General features: G+C 39.9%; 1 protein-coding gene across 1 annotated transcript in view; it reads left to right on the top strand.

Moving 5' to 3' along the window:
* The first annotated feature begins 1686 nt into the window (after positions 1-1686).
* ANTXRL (ANTXR like) overlaps positions 1687-17152 on the top strand; it is a 62693-nt gene continuing 47227 nt past the window's right edge. The window contains exon 1 of the mRNA XM_044236828.1: positions 1687-1964. Within this exon, the coding sequence (XP_044092763.1) occupies positions 1687-1964 (278 nt within the window). The remainder of the gene's footprint in view (positions 1965-17152) is intronic.

Genomic DNA, 17152 nt, shown 5'->3' with positions numbered 1-17152 from the left:
CCTCCTGATCCCATCTTGTTTCATTTTTCTTTTCCTACCCCCCAAACCTCCCATGTTGCCTCTCCACTTCATATCAAGGAGAACATATGATAGTTGTCTTTCTCCAATTGACTTACTTCGCTAAGCATAAATGGGATTTTTCACGTTGATATGTTAAAAGTATTCTTATAAAAGTCAAGAATGCCTCCCTCACAGGTTCCAGACAACATGGCATTAGAGAACCAGCCAGAATAATTTCTTTGGTTTCTGTTTTTTATGGAAACCAAAACTGCTCTACAGATATATGTTAGAATTAGGGAGCTTAGCAAATTGTATGAATAATCATTACATCTCCCCACAACACCAATAAAAGTTTAAAAGCTTTATTTTTAAAATGTCCTTTACATTAAGAGGAAAAATATAAGATATTTAGGGAAAGCACTTGACAAATAAAGACAGGGTCTTCATAGGGAAATTTATATCCAAGGCACTGGAAAAGATATAAATAAATGGAGACATTGCCAGGTTCACTGATACTGGGAGTCCAGATGGCAGATTCAAATCAGACCAAAGAGTATCTATACATTTAATGATCAATTAATTAATTTAATTTATTAATTAAATTAATTACAGTGTTACTGTAATCAAGTATTAAAAATTTTGGGAGACTTTTCATAAGATCAGGCAACTAAAACAAATGGCCAATAGCCAATCTAAATTCAAAACTGGATATTTTGAAAGTATTGCTCATGGCAATTATCAGCTCCTACTGTTCTCAGAGGCTACAGTGTGTAAAGTTATCTAGAATCAATTTAGAAGAATCATAAGCCTATGATCTAAATGAAAAGAGGTAAGAAGAAGAAGATCTAAAATTTATATGAGATTTATATAGTGCTTCTAAAATTTATATGAAAGAGCAAATGGGTTTTCCATGTTTTTCCATGAAGCAGAGACAAGCCATCTCCACTCAGCCCTCTTTGCATTTCTGATCCACAGACACTGTGCACATAGGAAACGGTTCTTGTTTTATGTCATTAATTTGCAGGTGGTTTGTTACACAGCAGTAGATAACTGGAATGTCCCTCATTCACAAAGGACTTTGGAATGCTTGCACCTTCTAGACCTTCTAGATCCTTCCATGTCCATGGGTGGCTTCAGTGTTCACATCAATGATGATTACTTTACTCTAGTCTCCCAGCTCCTGACCTCTTCACCCACAGGGATGTCCCCATCTAAGCCACCTCAGCTGCCACCTTTGAGTTATAAAAAAGCAGGATCTTGAGGATTTTAATGCCCACCTGGAGGGTTTAGGATAAGAGACAAATGGCGGCCTCATCTTATCCCACCCCATTCCCCGCCCCCACCCAAAGATCCCAGGACTCTTGCCTGGGGTTGTCAGAAGGCAGGACACTGAGCAGAGCGGCAGGTCATAAAGTCACCATGCCAACCCTCCTGCCCATCATAACAAGGCCTTCTGCCCTGGGGGCACGGAGGAAGGAAAGCGCAGGTAGTGGGGCCATCGCCCCAGAGCCAGCCACTTACCTCTTCCGCCCAAAGGGCAGGTAGCAGGTGGAGGCTTGAAGTGGGTCTTGGGAAAGGGCTGGAGAGGCAGAGTCCTCCTTGGCACAGGAGGATTCCACGGAGACAGCAGCCTGAGGCGACCTGAAGTGGCCAGCATCCAGCAACATCGCGAGAGCGGTCCAGAAAATGGGGAGCCGCAGCCTGGGTTTGCCAGGCCCTGCACTCTTCCTGCTGCTGGTATTGCCGCCTCCGCTGCTGAGAGCCGGAAGCTTCCTGCACACGATCAAGGCCCCCAGAGACATGAATGAACCCGGTCAGAGCAGGAAAAGCCAACACCACAACCCCCGCCCACATGGGAAAGTCCTCCAACCCAACAGCGGTCCCAGCCGCTATTTACCGGAGACCCGGATAGACGAGTCCAAAAAATGCCAGAGTAATTTTGATCTTTACTTCATCTTGGACAAGTGAGTGGCGCTCCTGCCCTACCCAATGCCCCAAAGGCAGAGCGATCCCTGAGGCTAATATGTGCAAGAGGGGGCCAAAGGGGATGCCAGCTTCTGTGAGGGGAGGGAAAGGGGATTCTTCCCCTCAAGAAATCTCTGCAGACTCGTTCTTGAGACAGAAGGAATGCCCCCAAGAATTTATTCTCTGGGACTTTTCCTTTTGGAAAGGAGAAAAGGCCACAATAGGGTTTTGGGGTGGCTCTCAGTCCCTCCTCTGACAGAGCCTGGATCTGTGCCCTGCATGTCCCTTAAACAGCTGGAGGGGCAGGTGATTGCTAGAAGCTCCTTCTAGTTAGAAGCTCCCTGGGTTTCAGTTTCTGTCTGTATGGTTTTTTGCTTGTGTTGCTTTTCACCCACATGGATTCTATTTTTACTGGGTACCAGAGAGATTGCCCTGTTGCTTCTGGTGGACATTCTCAGACTGACACTGCTTAGAAAATCCTTTGCTTTCCTTCCCAGACTTTTGCTTCCTTCTTCAACCCCTTGGAGACCATGTTCCGGATTTAGAGCACTTCCAGAACAGCTAGGTCTGGCCAGCTGTTGTCCTGGGAAGCTGGGTTGTGCATTGAGCACCTTGTGGCCCTCAGAGAAGGAAAGGGGGTGGATATTCATCCTGGGTGGATATTCGTTTCTAACTGGCGTGTTGGATTGAGAATGAACTTTACTGGGTCAATACTATCAGTGGTATGAGAATAATATTATTAAAGCACGTTTTGGTTTCCAAAACCCTCCCACTTACACTTCCTCCTCAAAACCACTCTGGGATGTAGAGTAGGGAAAATATTTGCACTTGCTATCTCCTGGAAAGGGGGTGGGATCTGGAAGTTGGATGAAGTAGCTCCCAGGCTGGTAGGGATGACAGGACTCTGGCTTCCTGTGTACCCTGATTACAGCATCCCAGGCTGTACTGCCTCTGGTTCCTCTTATTCTCTGTGGAGGCTGATGACCTAGGGGTTGGGAGGGGGGGCAAGTGTGTGGCCAGCCACCGGCTTCTAAACAAAACCAGCAGAGCTGGGAGCCGCTCTGTCCACTGGAATAAGTTCCTCCTCACTGTCTAGTGAAGGGACTTCTGAATTGCTCTGAGCAGGTCTTGCCTCAATGATATTTGGCCCAGCCCAGGGAGGTGATGATTTCTCTCTTAGGCATTAGGGTTGGGGTTAGGAAGACTCTTGTTTGTTGGGAGATTTTTTGATTACTGATTCAATTTCTTTGCTGCTTTTGGATCTGTTCAGGTTTTCTACTTCTTCCTGTTTCAGCTTTGGTAGTTTATATGTTTCTAGGAATTTATATATTTCTTCATTTGTTGGCATATAAATGCTCATAATATTCTCTTATAACTGTTTGTATTTCTTCAGTGTTGGTTGTGATCCTTCCTCTTTCATTTATGATTTTATTTTTTTAATATTTTATTTATTTATTTGACAGAGATCACAGGTAGGCAGAGAGGCAGGCAGAGAGAGAGAGGAGGAAGCAGGCTCCCTGCTGAGCAGAGAGCCTGATGTTGGGCTCCATACCAGGACCCTGGGAACAGGACCTGAGCCAAAGGCAGAGGCATTAACCCACTGAGCCACCCAGGCCCCCCATTCATGATTTTATTTATGTTTGTCCTTTTCTTTTTGATAAGTCCAGCTAGGGGTCTATCAATCTTGCTAATTCTTTCAAAGAACCAGCTCCTAGTTTCATTGATTTTTTTTATGTATTTCTGTATCATTGATTTCTGCTCTAATCTTTATTATTTCTGATTTAGGCTCTATTTTCTCATCTTTTTCCAGTTCCTGGGTGTAAGGTTGGGTCTTGTGTTTGAGACTTCTCTCACTGTGTTGCTATATACTTCCCTCAGGACCACCTTTGCTGCATCCCAAAGGAATTTAACTGTTATGTTTTCATTTTCATTTGCTTTAATAATAAATTTTTTTAATACTTCTTTAATTTCTTGGTTGACCCATTCATTCTACAGTAGAATGTTCTTTAACCTCCACATATTTGTGGTCATTCCAAATTTTTTCATGTGGTTGACTTCAAGTTTTATAGCATTGTGGTTTGAAAATATGCAGGGAGTGATCCCAGTCTTTTGGTACTGACTGAGACCTGATTTGTGACTTAGCATGTGATCTATTCTGGAGAATGCCCCATATACACTCAAGAAGAATGTGTATTCTTCTGCTTTTGGATGAAATGCTCTAAATATATCTGTGAAGTCCAATTAGTCTAGTGTGTCATCCAAAACACTTGTTTCCTTGTTATTGTTCTGCTTCCATGATTTGCCATTTTCATGGGTGAGATATTAAAGTCCTCTAATATTATTTTATTATTATCAGTCAGTTTCTTTAATTTTGTTATTAATTGGTTTGTATATTTGGCTTCTCCCAAGTTAGAGGCATAAATATTTACAACTGTTAGATCTTGGATAAACCCCTTTATTATGATATAGTATCCTTCTTCATCTCTTATTACAGTCTTCGCTTTAAAATCTAGTTTGTCTGATAATAAGGATGGCTACCTCAGCTTTCTTTTGATGTCCATTAGCATGATAAATTGTTCTCCACCCCCTCACTTTCAGTCTGGAGGTGTCTCTGGGTCTAAAATGAGTCTCTTATAAGCAGCACATCAATGTGTCTTTTTTTTAATCCAATCTGATATCCTATATCTTTTGATTGGAACATTTAGCCCATTCACATTCAGAGTAATTATTGAAAGATATTAATTTAGTGCCATTGTATTACCTGTAAAATTGCTGTTCCTGTTAATTGTCTCTGTTCCTTTCTGGTCTTTACTACTTTGGGGCATTCTCTCTCTCTCTCTCTCTCTCTCTCTCTCTCTCTCTTCTCTGTTACTTTTGAGCTCACAGGATCCCTTTAATATTTGTTGCAGGGCTGGTTTAGTGATCACATAGTCCTTTAGTTTTTGTTTCTCCTGGAAACTCTTTACCTCTCCAACTATCCTTAATGACAGCCTTGCTGGATAAAGTATTATTGGCTGCATACTTTCCAGTTTAGCATGTTGAATATATCATGCCAGTCCTTTCTGGCCTGCCGGGTCTTTGTGGGCAGGTCTGCTACCAACCTTATGCGTCTGCCCTTGTAGATTCAGGGCCTCTTGTACCCAGCTGCTTTGGGATTTTCTCTTTATCTTTGAAATTTGTAAGCTTCACTATTGTATGTCAGGGTGTTGACCTATTTTTATTGATTTTGAAAGGGGCTCTCTGTGCCTCCTGGAGCTGAATGCCTGTTTCCTTCCCCCAGATTAGAGAAGTTCTCAACTATAATTTGTTCAAATAAACCTTCTGCCCCTTTCTCCCTCTCTTCATCTTCTGGGACCCCTATTATCCAGCTATTATTTTGCTTTATGGAAATAAGTCTCTCTTTGTGATCTAATGGGTTTTTTTTTCTTTCTTCTTTTCAGCTTCATTATTTTCCATCATGTAAAGATTTTATATTTTACAGATATAAATCTGCTATAGCACTGACTCTTTCTTCTGCTCATTCATCCTCATTTTTATGTCCTCCACTTTGGACTGCATCACAGTTATAGAATTTTTAATTTTGGACTGACCAGATTTTATTTCATTTATTTCTAGGTAAGGAATTCCTTAGTGTCTTCCATGCTTTTTTCAAGCCTATCTAGTATCTAGAATCATTTTAAAATTCTAATTCAGACATCTTACTTATATCTGTATTGATTAAATCCCTGGCAGGGAGTACTACCTGATTTTCTTTCTTTGGGGGTGAATTTCTCCATCTTGTCATTTTCTCCAGAAAAGAAAAGAGAGGAGGAGAAAAAAAAACAATAATAACAATAAAAAAAGACAAAGCAAACAAAGACAAAAACAAAATAAATAAAAGAAAACAAAACAAACCAGATCCTGGGTATGTTTTAGTCTTCTTGTTAAAGGAAACAAGATCCACTTACATCAACTTGATGGAACTGGACAGTACTATGCTAAGTGAAATAAGTCAATAAGAGAAACACAATTATATGCTTTTGCTCATATGTGGAACATAAGGAATAGTGCAGAGGACACTAGGGGTGTGGGGGGGAACTGAATGGGAAGAAATCAGAGAGGGATAAAAACTATATGAGACACTTGACTCCAGGAAACAAACTGAGAGTTGCAGAAAGGGAGGTGGGTGGGGGATGGGGTAACTGAGTGATGGACATTAAGGAGGGCATATGATGTGATGAGCACAGGGTGTTATAGTGAACTGATGAATCTTTGAATATTATATAAAACCCAATGATGTACTATACCTCAGTTAACTGAATTTAAATTTAAAAAATAAATATAAAATTTAAAAATAGAAAAAATAATAAAAATTTTAAAAACTAGACCCAAAAATAAGAAAAAAAAGACTTTTAATATAAAGTGAAATACAATGATGGGGAAAAAAATAAATATGTATATAATTTGTACATATAAACACAAAATTTAAAAGAATTTAAAAAATAAGAATATAACTGAAAAAAATAATATTGAAAGCCTAAAGAATAAAGAATGCTGTATACTGTTTTCCCACCAAGAGCTGAAGTTTTGCAGCCTTCTATGATCTGTAAACTTGGTGTGAGACAATTGTTTGTGTTGGTCTTCTAGAGGGGAGGCCTGTTGCACTGACTCTCAGTGGCATTCACTCTGGTGGAAATGTACCTCCAGTGTGAAGGGAGTTAGGGCTTGGCGTAAGCAGCTCTGGACTCCACTCTGTGGCACTGTTTTCCTCCTTGAAGGCTTTCAGTGCTGATGCGGCCCTGCTCTCTAGTCCTGGAGCTGAAAACTCACTCCCCCAACTCTTCATTGAGCCCTCACAGAAAAGTAGTCAATGACTCTTGTCTCCCTGGTTTTCATTGCTAATCTGGGTTCACCCAGCCTGTGACTGAGCATTTTTATCTCAGACGCATGACCGAGTTTCAAAACTCCAAATTTTTCTGACTCCTGCAGTTCAGATACAAGCTATTCCTCTCCAAGTGATGAGAGAGGGTCTTGCCTCACTATTGCCTTTTGCTGGACCCTCCCAGGAAAGCAGTCACACAACTCTGCAATGGTTCACAGTTTAAGGCATCGCAGAGCAGAAAACTGGCACCTAGACTCGCTGTTCTCACCCAGCTTCCTTGCTCTGATGCCTGGGAACTCTGCCACATTTGGGCATACCTGTTCTTGTGACCGTGGGGATCCTACAATCACACTGTCCCATCTGGGATACCACTCCACTTTGCCCCCTGAATACCTTTAAGCCAGGGACATTCCCCAATGTAATACACTGCAAGAAGTTCTGATTTTACACTCTACTGCTCCAGAAGCATGCTCCTACCTATGCAGTATCCTCAGCTATTTCTCCCTGGATTCATCTAACTTCCTAACTTCCAAAAGATGGTCACTTTTCTACCTGTAGACTTGCAGCATTTCTTTTCTCAGATCGTCAATTGACTTCTCAGGTGTTTAGAATGATTAGACAACTATCTAGGTGTATTTGAGGAACCAGACAAACTTGGGATGTCCTTCACCATCTTCTGTTTGTACATTTTCTTTGGAGAAATGCCTATTGAACTCCTTTGCCCATTTTTGAATTCAGTTGTTTTGTTTTTATTGTTGAGTTGTAAGAATTCTTTTTTTTTAGTTTATTTTTTATTTTCAGCATAACAGTATTCATTATTTTTGCACCACACCCAGTGCTCCATGCAATCATTGCCCTCTATAATACCCACCACCTGGTATCCCAACCTCCCACCCCCCACCCCTTCAAAAACCTCAGATTATTTTTCAGAGTCCATAGCCTCTCATGGTTCACCTCCCCTTCCAATTTCCCCCAACTCCCTTCTCCTCTCTATCTCCCCATGTCCTCCATGCTATTTGTTATGCTCCACAAATAAGTGAAACCATATGATAATTGACTCTCTCCGCTTGACTTATTTCACTCAGATGAATCTCTTCCAGTCCCGTCCATGTTGCTACAAAAGTTGGGTATTCGTCCTTTCTGATGGAGGCATAATACTCCATAGTGTATATGGACCACATCTTCCTTATCCATTCGTCTGTTGAAGGGCACCTTGGTTCTTTCCACAGTTTGGCGACTGTGGCCATTGCTGCTATAAACATTGGGGTACAGATGGCCCTTCTATTCACGACATCTGTATCTTTGGGGTAAATACCCAGTAGTGCAATGGAAGGGTCATAGGGAAGTTCTATTTTTTTTTCCCAATTTATTTATTTTCAGAAAAACAGTATTCATTATTTTTTCACCACACCCAGTGCTCCATGCAAGCTGTGCCCTCTATAATACCCACCACCTGGTACCCCAACCTCCCACCCCCCCGCCACTTCAAACCCCTCAGACTGTTTTTCAGAGAAGTTCTATTTTTAATTTCTTGAGGAATCTCCACACTGTTCTCCAAAGAGGCTGCACCAACTTGCATTCCCACCGACAGGGTAAGAGAGTTGTAGGAATTCTTATATGCTCTAGATAGCAATTCCTTTTCAAATATACGATTTGCTAATGTTCTCTCTCATTCATTAGGTTATCTTTTCATTTTTTTATGCTATCGTTTGTACAAAAGTTTTTAATTTTGATGGTTGGTTTATCTATTTTTCTTTTATTGCTTGTGTTTTGGATGTGATATCCAAAATACCATTACCAAATCCAACATCAAAAGGCTTTTTCTCTGTGTTTTCTTCTTAAAGTTTACATACATACCTTTGCACAGACCCTAGAGTCACTAACATGTATGGAGAAAACATTAATATATTTTTGTATCCCTGGAATGATTAAGACTATGCTAGAGTTTAGGCACAAGATCCCTTTAGCAGTATGTATTTTACTAATTTTTTTAGCAGTTTGTATTTTTTATGTTATGATAGTCACCATACAGTACATCATTAGTTTTTGATGTAGTGTTCCCTAATTGATCGATTGTGAATAACACCCAGTGCTCCATGCAATCTATGCTCTCCTTAAATACCCATCACCAGGTTCACCCATCCACCACCCCCTCTCTTCTAAAATCCTCAGTTTTGTTTCTCAGAGTCCATAGTCTCTTGTGGTTTGTCTCCCCTTCCATTTCCCACCCTTCATTTTTTCCTTCCTTCTAATATTCTCCATGCCATTCCTTATGTTCCACAAATAAGTGAAACCTTATGATAATTGACTTTCTCTGCTTGACTTATTTCACTTAGCATAATCTCCTCCAGTCCTATCCATGTTGATGCAAAGTTGGTATTCATCCCTTCTGATGGCTGAGCAATATTCCATTGTGTATAGGGATCACATCTTCTCTATCCATTCATCTGTTGAAGGGCATCTCGGCTCTTTCCATACTTTGGCTATTGTGGACATAGCCACTATGAACAGGGGCGTGCAGGGGTCCTTTCTCTTCACTACATCTGTATCTTTGGGTAAATACCCAGTAGTGAAATTTCTGAGTCATAGGATAGCACTATTTTTAATTTTTTGAGGAAGATCAATACTTTTTCCAAAGTGGCAGTACCAACTTGCATTCCCACAACAGTGTAAGAGGGTTCCCCTTTGTCCACAACCTCTCTAACACTTGTTTTTTCTTGCTTTGTCAATTTTTGCCATTCTAACTTATGTAAGATGGTATCTCAATGTGAGGGTTTTTTTTATTAACTTATAATGTATTATTTGTTTCAGTGGTACAGGTCTGGGATTCATCATTCATACACATTTGACAGCACTCACCATAGCACATACCCTCCCCAATATCCATCACACAACCATCCCATCCCTCCCACACCCATCCCTCTGGCAACCCTTAGCTTGTTTCCTGAGATTAAGAATCTCTTATGGTTTGTCTACCTCTCTGGTTCCATCTTGTTTCGTTTTACCCTCCCTTCCCCTAGGATTCTCTGTATTTTTTCTCAAATTCCTCATATCAGTGAGATCATATGATAATTGTCTTACTTTGATCGACTCATTTCGCTTAGCATAATACCCTCTAGTTCCATTCACGTTGTTGCAAATGGCAAGATTTCATGGTTTTTGATGACTGCATAGTATTCCATTGTATATAGATACCACATCTTCTTTATACATTCATCTATTGATGAACATCTAAGCTCTTTCCATAGTTTGGCTATTGTAGATATTGCCGCTCTAAACATTTGGGTATATGTGCCCCTTCAGATCACTGCATTTATATCTTTAGGGTAAATACCCAGTAGTGTAATTGCAGTGTCATAGAGTAGCTCTATTTTCAACTTTTTGAGAAACTTCCATACTATATTCCAGAGTGTCTGCACCACCTTGCATTTCCACCAACAGTGTAGGAGGGTTCCCCTTTTTCTGCATTCTCGTCAACACCTGTCAATTCCTGACTTAATTTTAGGCATTCTGATGAGGTGGTATCTCACTGTGTGGTTTTGATTTGGATTTCCCTGATGCTGAGTGATGTAGAGCACTTTCTCATGTCTGTTGGCCATTTGAATGTCTTCTTTGCAGAAATGTCTCTGCAACGCTCCTGTACATTTCTTGATTGGATTCTTTGTTCTTTGGGTGTTGAGTTTGGTATGTTCTTTATAAATTTTAGATACTAGCCCTTTATCTGATATGTCATTTACAGATATCTTCTCCCATTTTGTCAGTTGTCCTTTGGTTTTGTTGACTCTGTGCAACAGAGTTTACTTTTCTGTGCAAAAGCTTTTGATCTTGATGAATTCCCAAAAGTTCATCTTTGTCCTTGCTTCCCTTGTCTTTGACGGTGTTTCCAAGAAGAAGTTGCTGTGACTGAGGTAAGGAAGGATGCTGACTGTGTTCTCAAGGATTTTGATGGATTCCTTTCTCACATTGAGGTCTTTCATCCATTTTGAGTCTATTTTTGTATGTGGTGTAAGGAAATGGTCCAGTTTCATTCTTCTGCATGTGGCAGTCCAATTTTCCCAACAACATTTGTTGAAGAAACTGTCTTTTTTTTTTCACTGGACATTTTTTCCTGCTTTGTCGAAGATCCGTTGGCCATAGAGTTGAGGATCCACTTCTGGGCTCTCTATTCTGTTCCATTGATCTGAATGCCTGTTTTTCAGCCACTGCCATACTGTCTTGATTATTACAGCTTTGTAGCAGTGCTTAAAGTCTGGAATTGTGATGCCTCCAACTTTTTCTTTTTTCTTTTTCAACATTCCTCTGACAATTTAGGGTCTTTTCTGATTCCATACAAATTTTAGATTTATTTGTTCCATTTCTTTGAAAAAACCTAATGGAATTTTGATAGGGATTGCATTAAATGTGTAGATTGCTCTTGGTAGCATAGACATTTTCACAAAATTTTTCTACCAATCCATGAGCATGGAAAGTTTTTCCATTTCTTCTTGTCTTCCTCAATTTCTTTCATGAGTACTTCATAGTTTTCTGAGTATATGTTTTTCTTCTTTGGTTAGATTTATTCCTATGTATCTTATGGTTTTGGGTGCAATTGCAAATGCACCCAACTCCTTAATTGCTCTTTCTTCTGTCTTGTCATTGGTGTATTGAAATGCAAATTATTTCTGTGCATTGATTTTATATCCTGACACTGTAATGAATTCCTGTATGAGGTCTAGCAGTTTCTTTTTTTTAAATTAAATTTATTTATTTTCAGCATAATAGTGTTCATTATTTTTTCACCACACCCAGTGCTCCATGCATTCCGTGCGCTCTATAATACCCACCACCTGGTACCCCAACCTCCCACCCCCCCGCCACTTCAAACCCCTCAGATTGTTTTTCAGAGTCCATAGTCTCTGATGATTCACCTCCCCTTCCGATTTACCCCAACTCCCTTCTCCTCTCTAACTCCCCTTGTCCTCCATGCTATTTGTTATGCTCCACAATAAGTGAAACCTTATGATAATTGACTTTCTCTGCTTGACTTATTTCACTCATCATAATCTCTTCCAGTCCCGAACATGTTGGTACAAAAGTTGTGGGTATTCATCCTTTCTGATGGAGGCATAATACTCCATAGTGTATATGGACCACATTTTCCTTATCCATTCGTCCATTGAAGGGCATCTTGGTTCTTTCCACAGTTTGGTGACCGTGGCCATTGCTGCTATAAACATTGGGGTACAGATTGCCCTTCTTTTCACGAAATCTGTATCTTTGGGGTAAATACCCAGTAGTGCAATGGAAGGGTCATAGGGAAGATCTATTTTTAATTTCTTGAGGAATCTCCACACTGTTCTCTAAAGAGGCTCAACCAACCTGCATTCCCACCAACAGTGTGAGAGGGTTCCCCTTTCTCCACATCCCCTCCAACACATGTTGTTTCCTGTCTTGGTAATTTTGGCCGTTCTAACTGGTATACGGTGATATCTCAATGTGGTTTTAATTTGAATCTCCCTGAGGGCTAGTGATGATGAACATTTTTTCATGTGTCTGATAACCATTTGTATGTCTTGATTGAAGAAGTGTCTGTTCATATCTTCTGCCCATTTTTTTAATATGATTGCCTGTTTTGTGTGTGTGTTGAGTTTGAGAAGTTCATTATAGATCCTGGATATCAACCTTTTGTCTGTACTGTCATTTGCAAATATCTTTTCCCATTCCATGGGTTGCCTCTTTGTTTTTTTTTACTGTTTCCTTTGCTGTGCAGAAGCTTTTGATTTTGATGAAGTCCCGAAAGTTTATTTTCGCTTTTGTTTCCTTTGCCTTTGGAGACATATCTTGAAAGAAGTTGCTGTGGCTAATATCGAAGAGATTACTGCCTATGTTCTCCTCTAGGATTCTGATGGATTCCTGTCTCACGTTGAGGTCTTTTATCCATTTTGAGTTTATCTTTGTGTACGGTGTAAGAGAATGGTCAAATTTCATTCTTCCACATATAGCTGTCCAGTTTTCCCAGCACCATTTATTGAAGAGACTGTCTTTTTTCCACTGTATATTTTTTCCTGTTTTGTCGAAGATTAATTGACCATAGAGTTGAGGGTCCATATCTGGGCTCTCTACTCTGTTCCACTGGTCTATGCGTCTGTTTTTATGCCAGTATCATGCTGTCTTGGTGATCACAGCTTTGTAATAAAGCTTGAAATCAGGTAATGAGATGCCCCCAGTTTTATTTTTGTTTTTCAACATTTCCTTAGCGATTCGGGGTCTCTTCTGATGCCAGACAAATTTCTGGATTATTTTCTCCAGCTCTTTGAAGAGTACTGGTGGACTTTTGATCGGAATGGCATTAAAAGTATAGATTGCTCTAGGCAGTATAGACATTTTAACAATGTTTATTCTTCCGATCCAAGAGCATGGAGTGGTCTTCCATCTATTTGTGTCTTCTTCAATTACTTTCATGAGTGTTCTGTAGTTCCTCAAGTACAGATCCTTTACCTCTTTGGTTAGGTTTATTCCCAGGTATCTTATGGTTCTTGGTGCTATAGTAAATGGAATCGATTCTCTAATTTCCCTTTCTGTATTTTCATTGTTAGTGTATAAGAAAGCCACTGATTTCTGCACATTGACTTTGTGTCCTGCCATGTTGCTGAATTGCTGTATGAGTTCTAGTAGTTTGGGGGTGGAGTCTTTTGGGTTTTCCATATAAAGAATCATGTCATCTGCGAAGAGAGAGAGTTTGACTTCTTCATTGCCAATTTGGATACGTTTTTATTTCTCTTTGTTGTCTGATTGCTGTTGCTAGGACTTCTAATACTATGTTGAACAAGAGTGGTGAAAGTGGGCATCCTTGTCTTGTTCCTGATCTCAGCGGGAAGGCTGCAAGCTTTTTCCCATTGAGGATGATATTTGCTGTGGGTCTTTCATACATAGATTTGATGAGGTTCAGGAATGTTCCCTCTATCCCTATACTTTGAACCGTTTTAATCAGGAACGGATGTTGGATTTTGTCAAATGCTTTTTCTGCATCAATTGAGAGGACCATGTGGTTCTTCTCTCTTCTCATATTAATTTGTTCTATCACATTGACTTGCGAATGTTGAACCATCCTTGTAGCCCAGGGATGAATCCCACCTGGTCATGGTGGATAATCTTTTTAATGTGCTGTTGGATCCTGTTTGCTAGGATCTTGTTGAGAATCTTGGCATCCATATTCAGTGGTATTGTTCTGAAATTCTCCTTTTTGGTAGGGTCTTTGCCTGGTTTGGGGATCAGGGTAATGCTGGCTTCATTGAAATTCTGAGTCTGGACGTTTTCCTTCTGCTTCAATTTTTTGAAACAGCTTCAGGAGAATAGGTGTTATTTCTTCTTTGAAAGATTGGTAGAATTCCCCAGGGAATCCATCAGGTCCTGGGCTCTTGTTTTTTGGGAGGTTTTTGATCACTGTTTCAATCTCATTACTAGATATCGGTCTATTCAGATTGTCGATTTCTTCCTGGTTCAATTTTGTGAGTTTATAGTTTTCCAGGAATGCAACCATTTCATCAAGGTTGTTAAGCTTATTGGCATATAACTGTTAATAATAACTTCTGATGATTGTTTCTACTTCCTTGGTGTTAGTTGTGATCTCTCCCTTTTCATTCATAATTTTATGAATTTGGGCTTTCTCTCTTTTCTTTTGGATTAGTGTGGCCAGTGGCTTTTCAATCTTATTGATTCTTTCAAAAAACCAACTTCTAATTTCATTGATTCTTTCTACTGTATCTTTGGTTTCTACCTCATTGATCTCAGCTCTAATCTTGGTGATTTCCCTTCTTATGTGTGGAGTTGGTTTGATTTGTTGTTGATCCTCCAGTTCTTTAAGGTGTAGAGACAGCTGGTGTGTTCTGGATTTTTCAATTTTTTTGAGGGAGGCTTGGATGGCTATGTATTTTCCCCTTAGGACCGCCTTTGCTGTATCCCATAGGTTTTGGACCGAAGTGTCTTCATTCTCATTGGTTTCCATGAATTGTTTCAGTTCTTCTTTGATCTCCTGGTTGATCCAAGCATTCTTAAGCAAGGTGGTCTTTAGCTTCCAGGTGTTTGAGTTCCTTCTGAACTTTTCCTTGTGATCAAGCTCCAGTTTCAAAGCATTGTGATCTGAGAATATGCAGGGAATAATCTCAGTCTTTTGGTATCAGTTGAGTCCTGATTTGTGACCCAGTATGTGGTCTATTCTTGAGAAGGTTCCGTGTGCACTTGAAAAGAATGAGTATTCTGTTGTTTTAAGGTGGAATGTTCTGTTTATATCTATGAGGTCCATCTGGTTCAATGTGTCATTCAATGCTCTTGTTTCTTTATTGATTTTCTGCTTCGATTATCTATTTCTGAGAGAGGCATGTTAAGATCTCCTACGATTAGTGTATTCATATCAATATGACTCTTTATCTTGATTAACAGTTTTCTTATGTAATTGGCTGCTCCCATATTGGGGGCACAGATATTTACAATTGTTAGATCATCTTGGTGGATAGTCCTTTAAAGGGTTATGTAGTGTCCCTCTGTAGCTCTGACTACAGTCTTTAGTTTAAAATCTGATTTATCTGATATGAGAATCACTACCCCAGCCTTCTTTTGAGGCCCATTGGCATGAAAAATGCTTCTCCATCCCTTCACTTTCAGTCTGGGTGTATCTTTAGGTTCAAATGGGTCTCTTGTAGACAATATATGGATGAGTCCTGTCGTTTTATCTAATCTGCAACCCTATGCCGTTTTATGGGCGCATTTAGGCCATTCACATTGAGAGTGATTATTGATAGATATGTTATTGACATTGAGTTACCTTTGAAGTCTTTCTTTCTGTAGGTTGTCTCTATATTTCTGTTCAACACTATTCTTAGGATTTTTCCTCTTTTATAGAACCCCCCTTAATATTTCCTGCAGTGTTGGCTTGGTGGTTGCATAGTCTTTTAAGGCTTGCTGGTCTTGAAAACTCTTTATCTCTCCATCCATTTTGAATGTCAGTCTTGCTGGATAAAGTTTTCTTGGTTACATGTTCTTCTCATTTAGTGCCCTGAATATATCTTGCCAGCCTTTTCTGGCTTGTCAGGTCTCTGTGGACAGGTCTGACATTATTCTGATGGGCTTCCCTCTGTAAGTAAGGAGCCTCTTTGCCCTGGCGGCTTTCAAGAGATTATACCTACAATTATAATTCCTCAATTTGACTATCAGGTGTCGTGATTTTTTTGGGGATGTATAATCTTGGGTGAAGTCCGTTCACCTCTAGTACATGAACGCTGGTTCCATTCGCGAGATTGGGAAAATTTTCATGAAAGACTTGTTCCACTATATCTTCTAGACTTCTTTCTTTCTCCTCCCCTTCAGGGATTCCAATAATTCTGACGTTGGAACGCTTCATGGCGTCATTTATTTCCCTGATTCTGTTTTCGTGGTTTCTAAGCTGTTTGTTCCAGGCTTCCTCCTGATCCTTTCTCTCTATCTGTTTGTCTTCCAGATCACTAATTCTATCTTCTGTCTCAGTTACCCTAGCTTTGAGAGAGTTTAGATTAGATTGGAACTCATTGAGAGCATTGTGAACCTCCTCCCTGGTAGCTTTAAGTTCCGCCCTAACATTGTGAACATCCTGTCTGGTCGCTTTCAGCTTGGCCCTAATCAATTCTGTTTGGTCATCCATGGCTTTCTCCAACCTAGCTATTGCCTGCATAATTGTTAGCCTGAATTCTCTTTCTGACATATTGTCTATGTTGATATCCATTAGCTCTGTTGCAGAAGGTCCATCCTCTGTGTTTTTCTTCTGTTGGGCATTCCTCCTCCTAGTCATTTTGGTGGGAGATGACTGAACAGATGTAGCTGGATGTATTAACCGTGGTGCAGTCAAGGTGCACCCTGGAACACTTCTGAGCAATCAGGATCCCCCACCCAAACGAGAGACAAAAGAAAAGAAAAAGAAAAAGAGATAAAAAAGAGAGACAGGAAAGAAAGGGAAGATGAAAGAGAAGGTTCAGCCCAAATGGGCCCCAAGGTAAGATTTATGAAGTAGACAAACAAAAACAGACAAACAAAAAGACTGATAAAAGTATATGACAAGAGAAAATATATATATATATATGCAAATAAAGGAAGAACTTCGTCAAATAGAACCCCAAGTGTAAGATTTATATGCTATCAGGACAAACACAAAAACACAGAAACACTTGTGGAAGAAAAAGATGGGAGAGTGGTTATAAATTCTCAGTGTGTGCGAGGAAGGTTGTTTTGATTCTTCCTGGATGTATCTTGATATCTTTGTTAAAGGACTCAACTTTCCTAAGATAAAGGGGGATTAAAAATTAGTTTACCTATAGGGGT

Source organism: Neovison vison, chromosome 2, assembly GCF_020171115.1.
Source record: "Neovison vison isolate M4711 chromosome 2, ASM_NN_V1, whole genome shotgun sequence".
Classification (NCBI taxonomy): domain Eukaryota; kingdom Metazoa; phylum Chordata; class Mammalia; order Carnivora; family Mustelidae; genus Neogale; species Neogale vison.
This window is presented reverse-complemented; position numbering and strand designations above follow the sequence as displayed.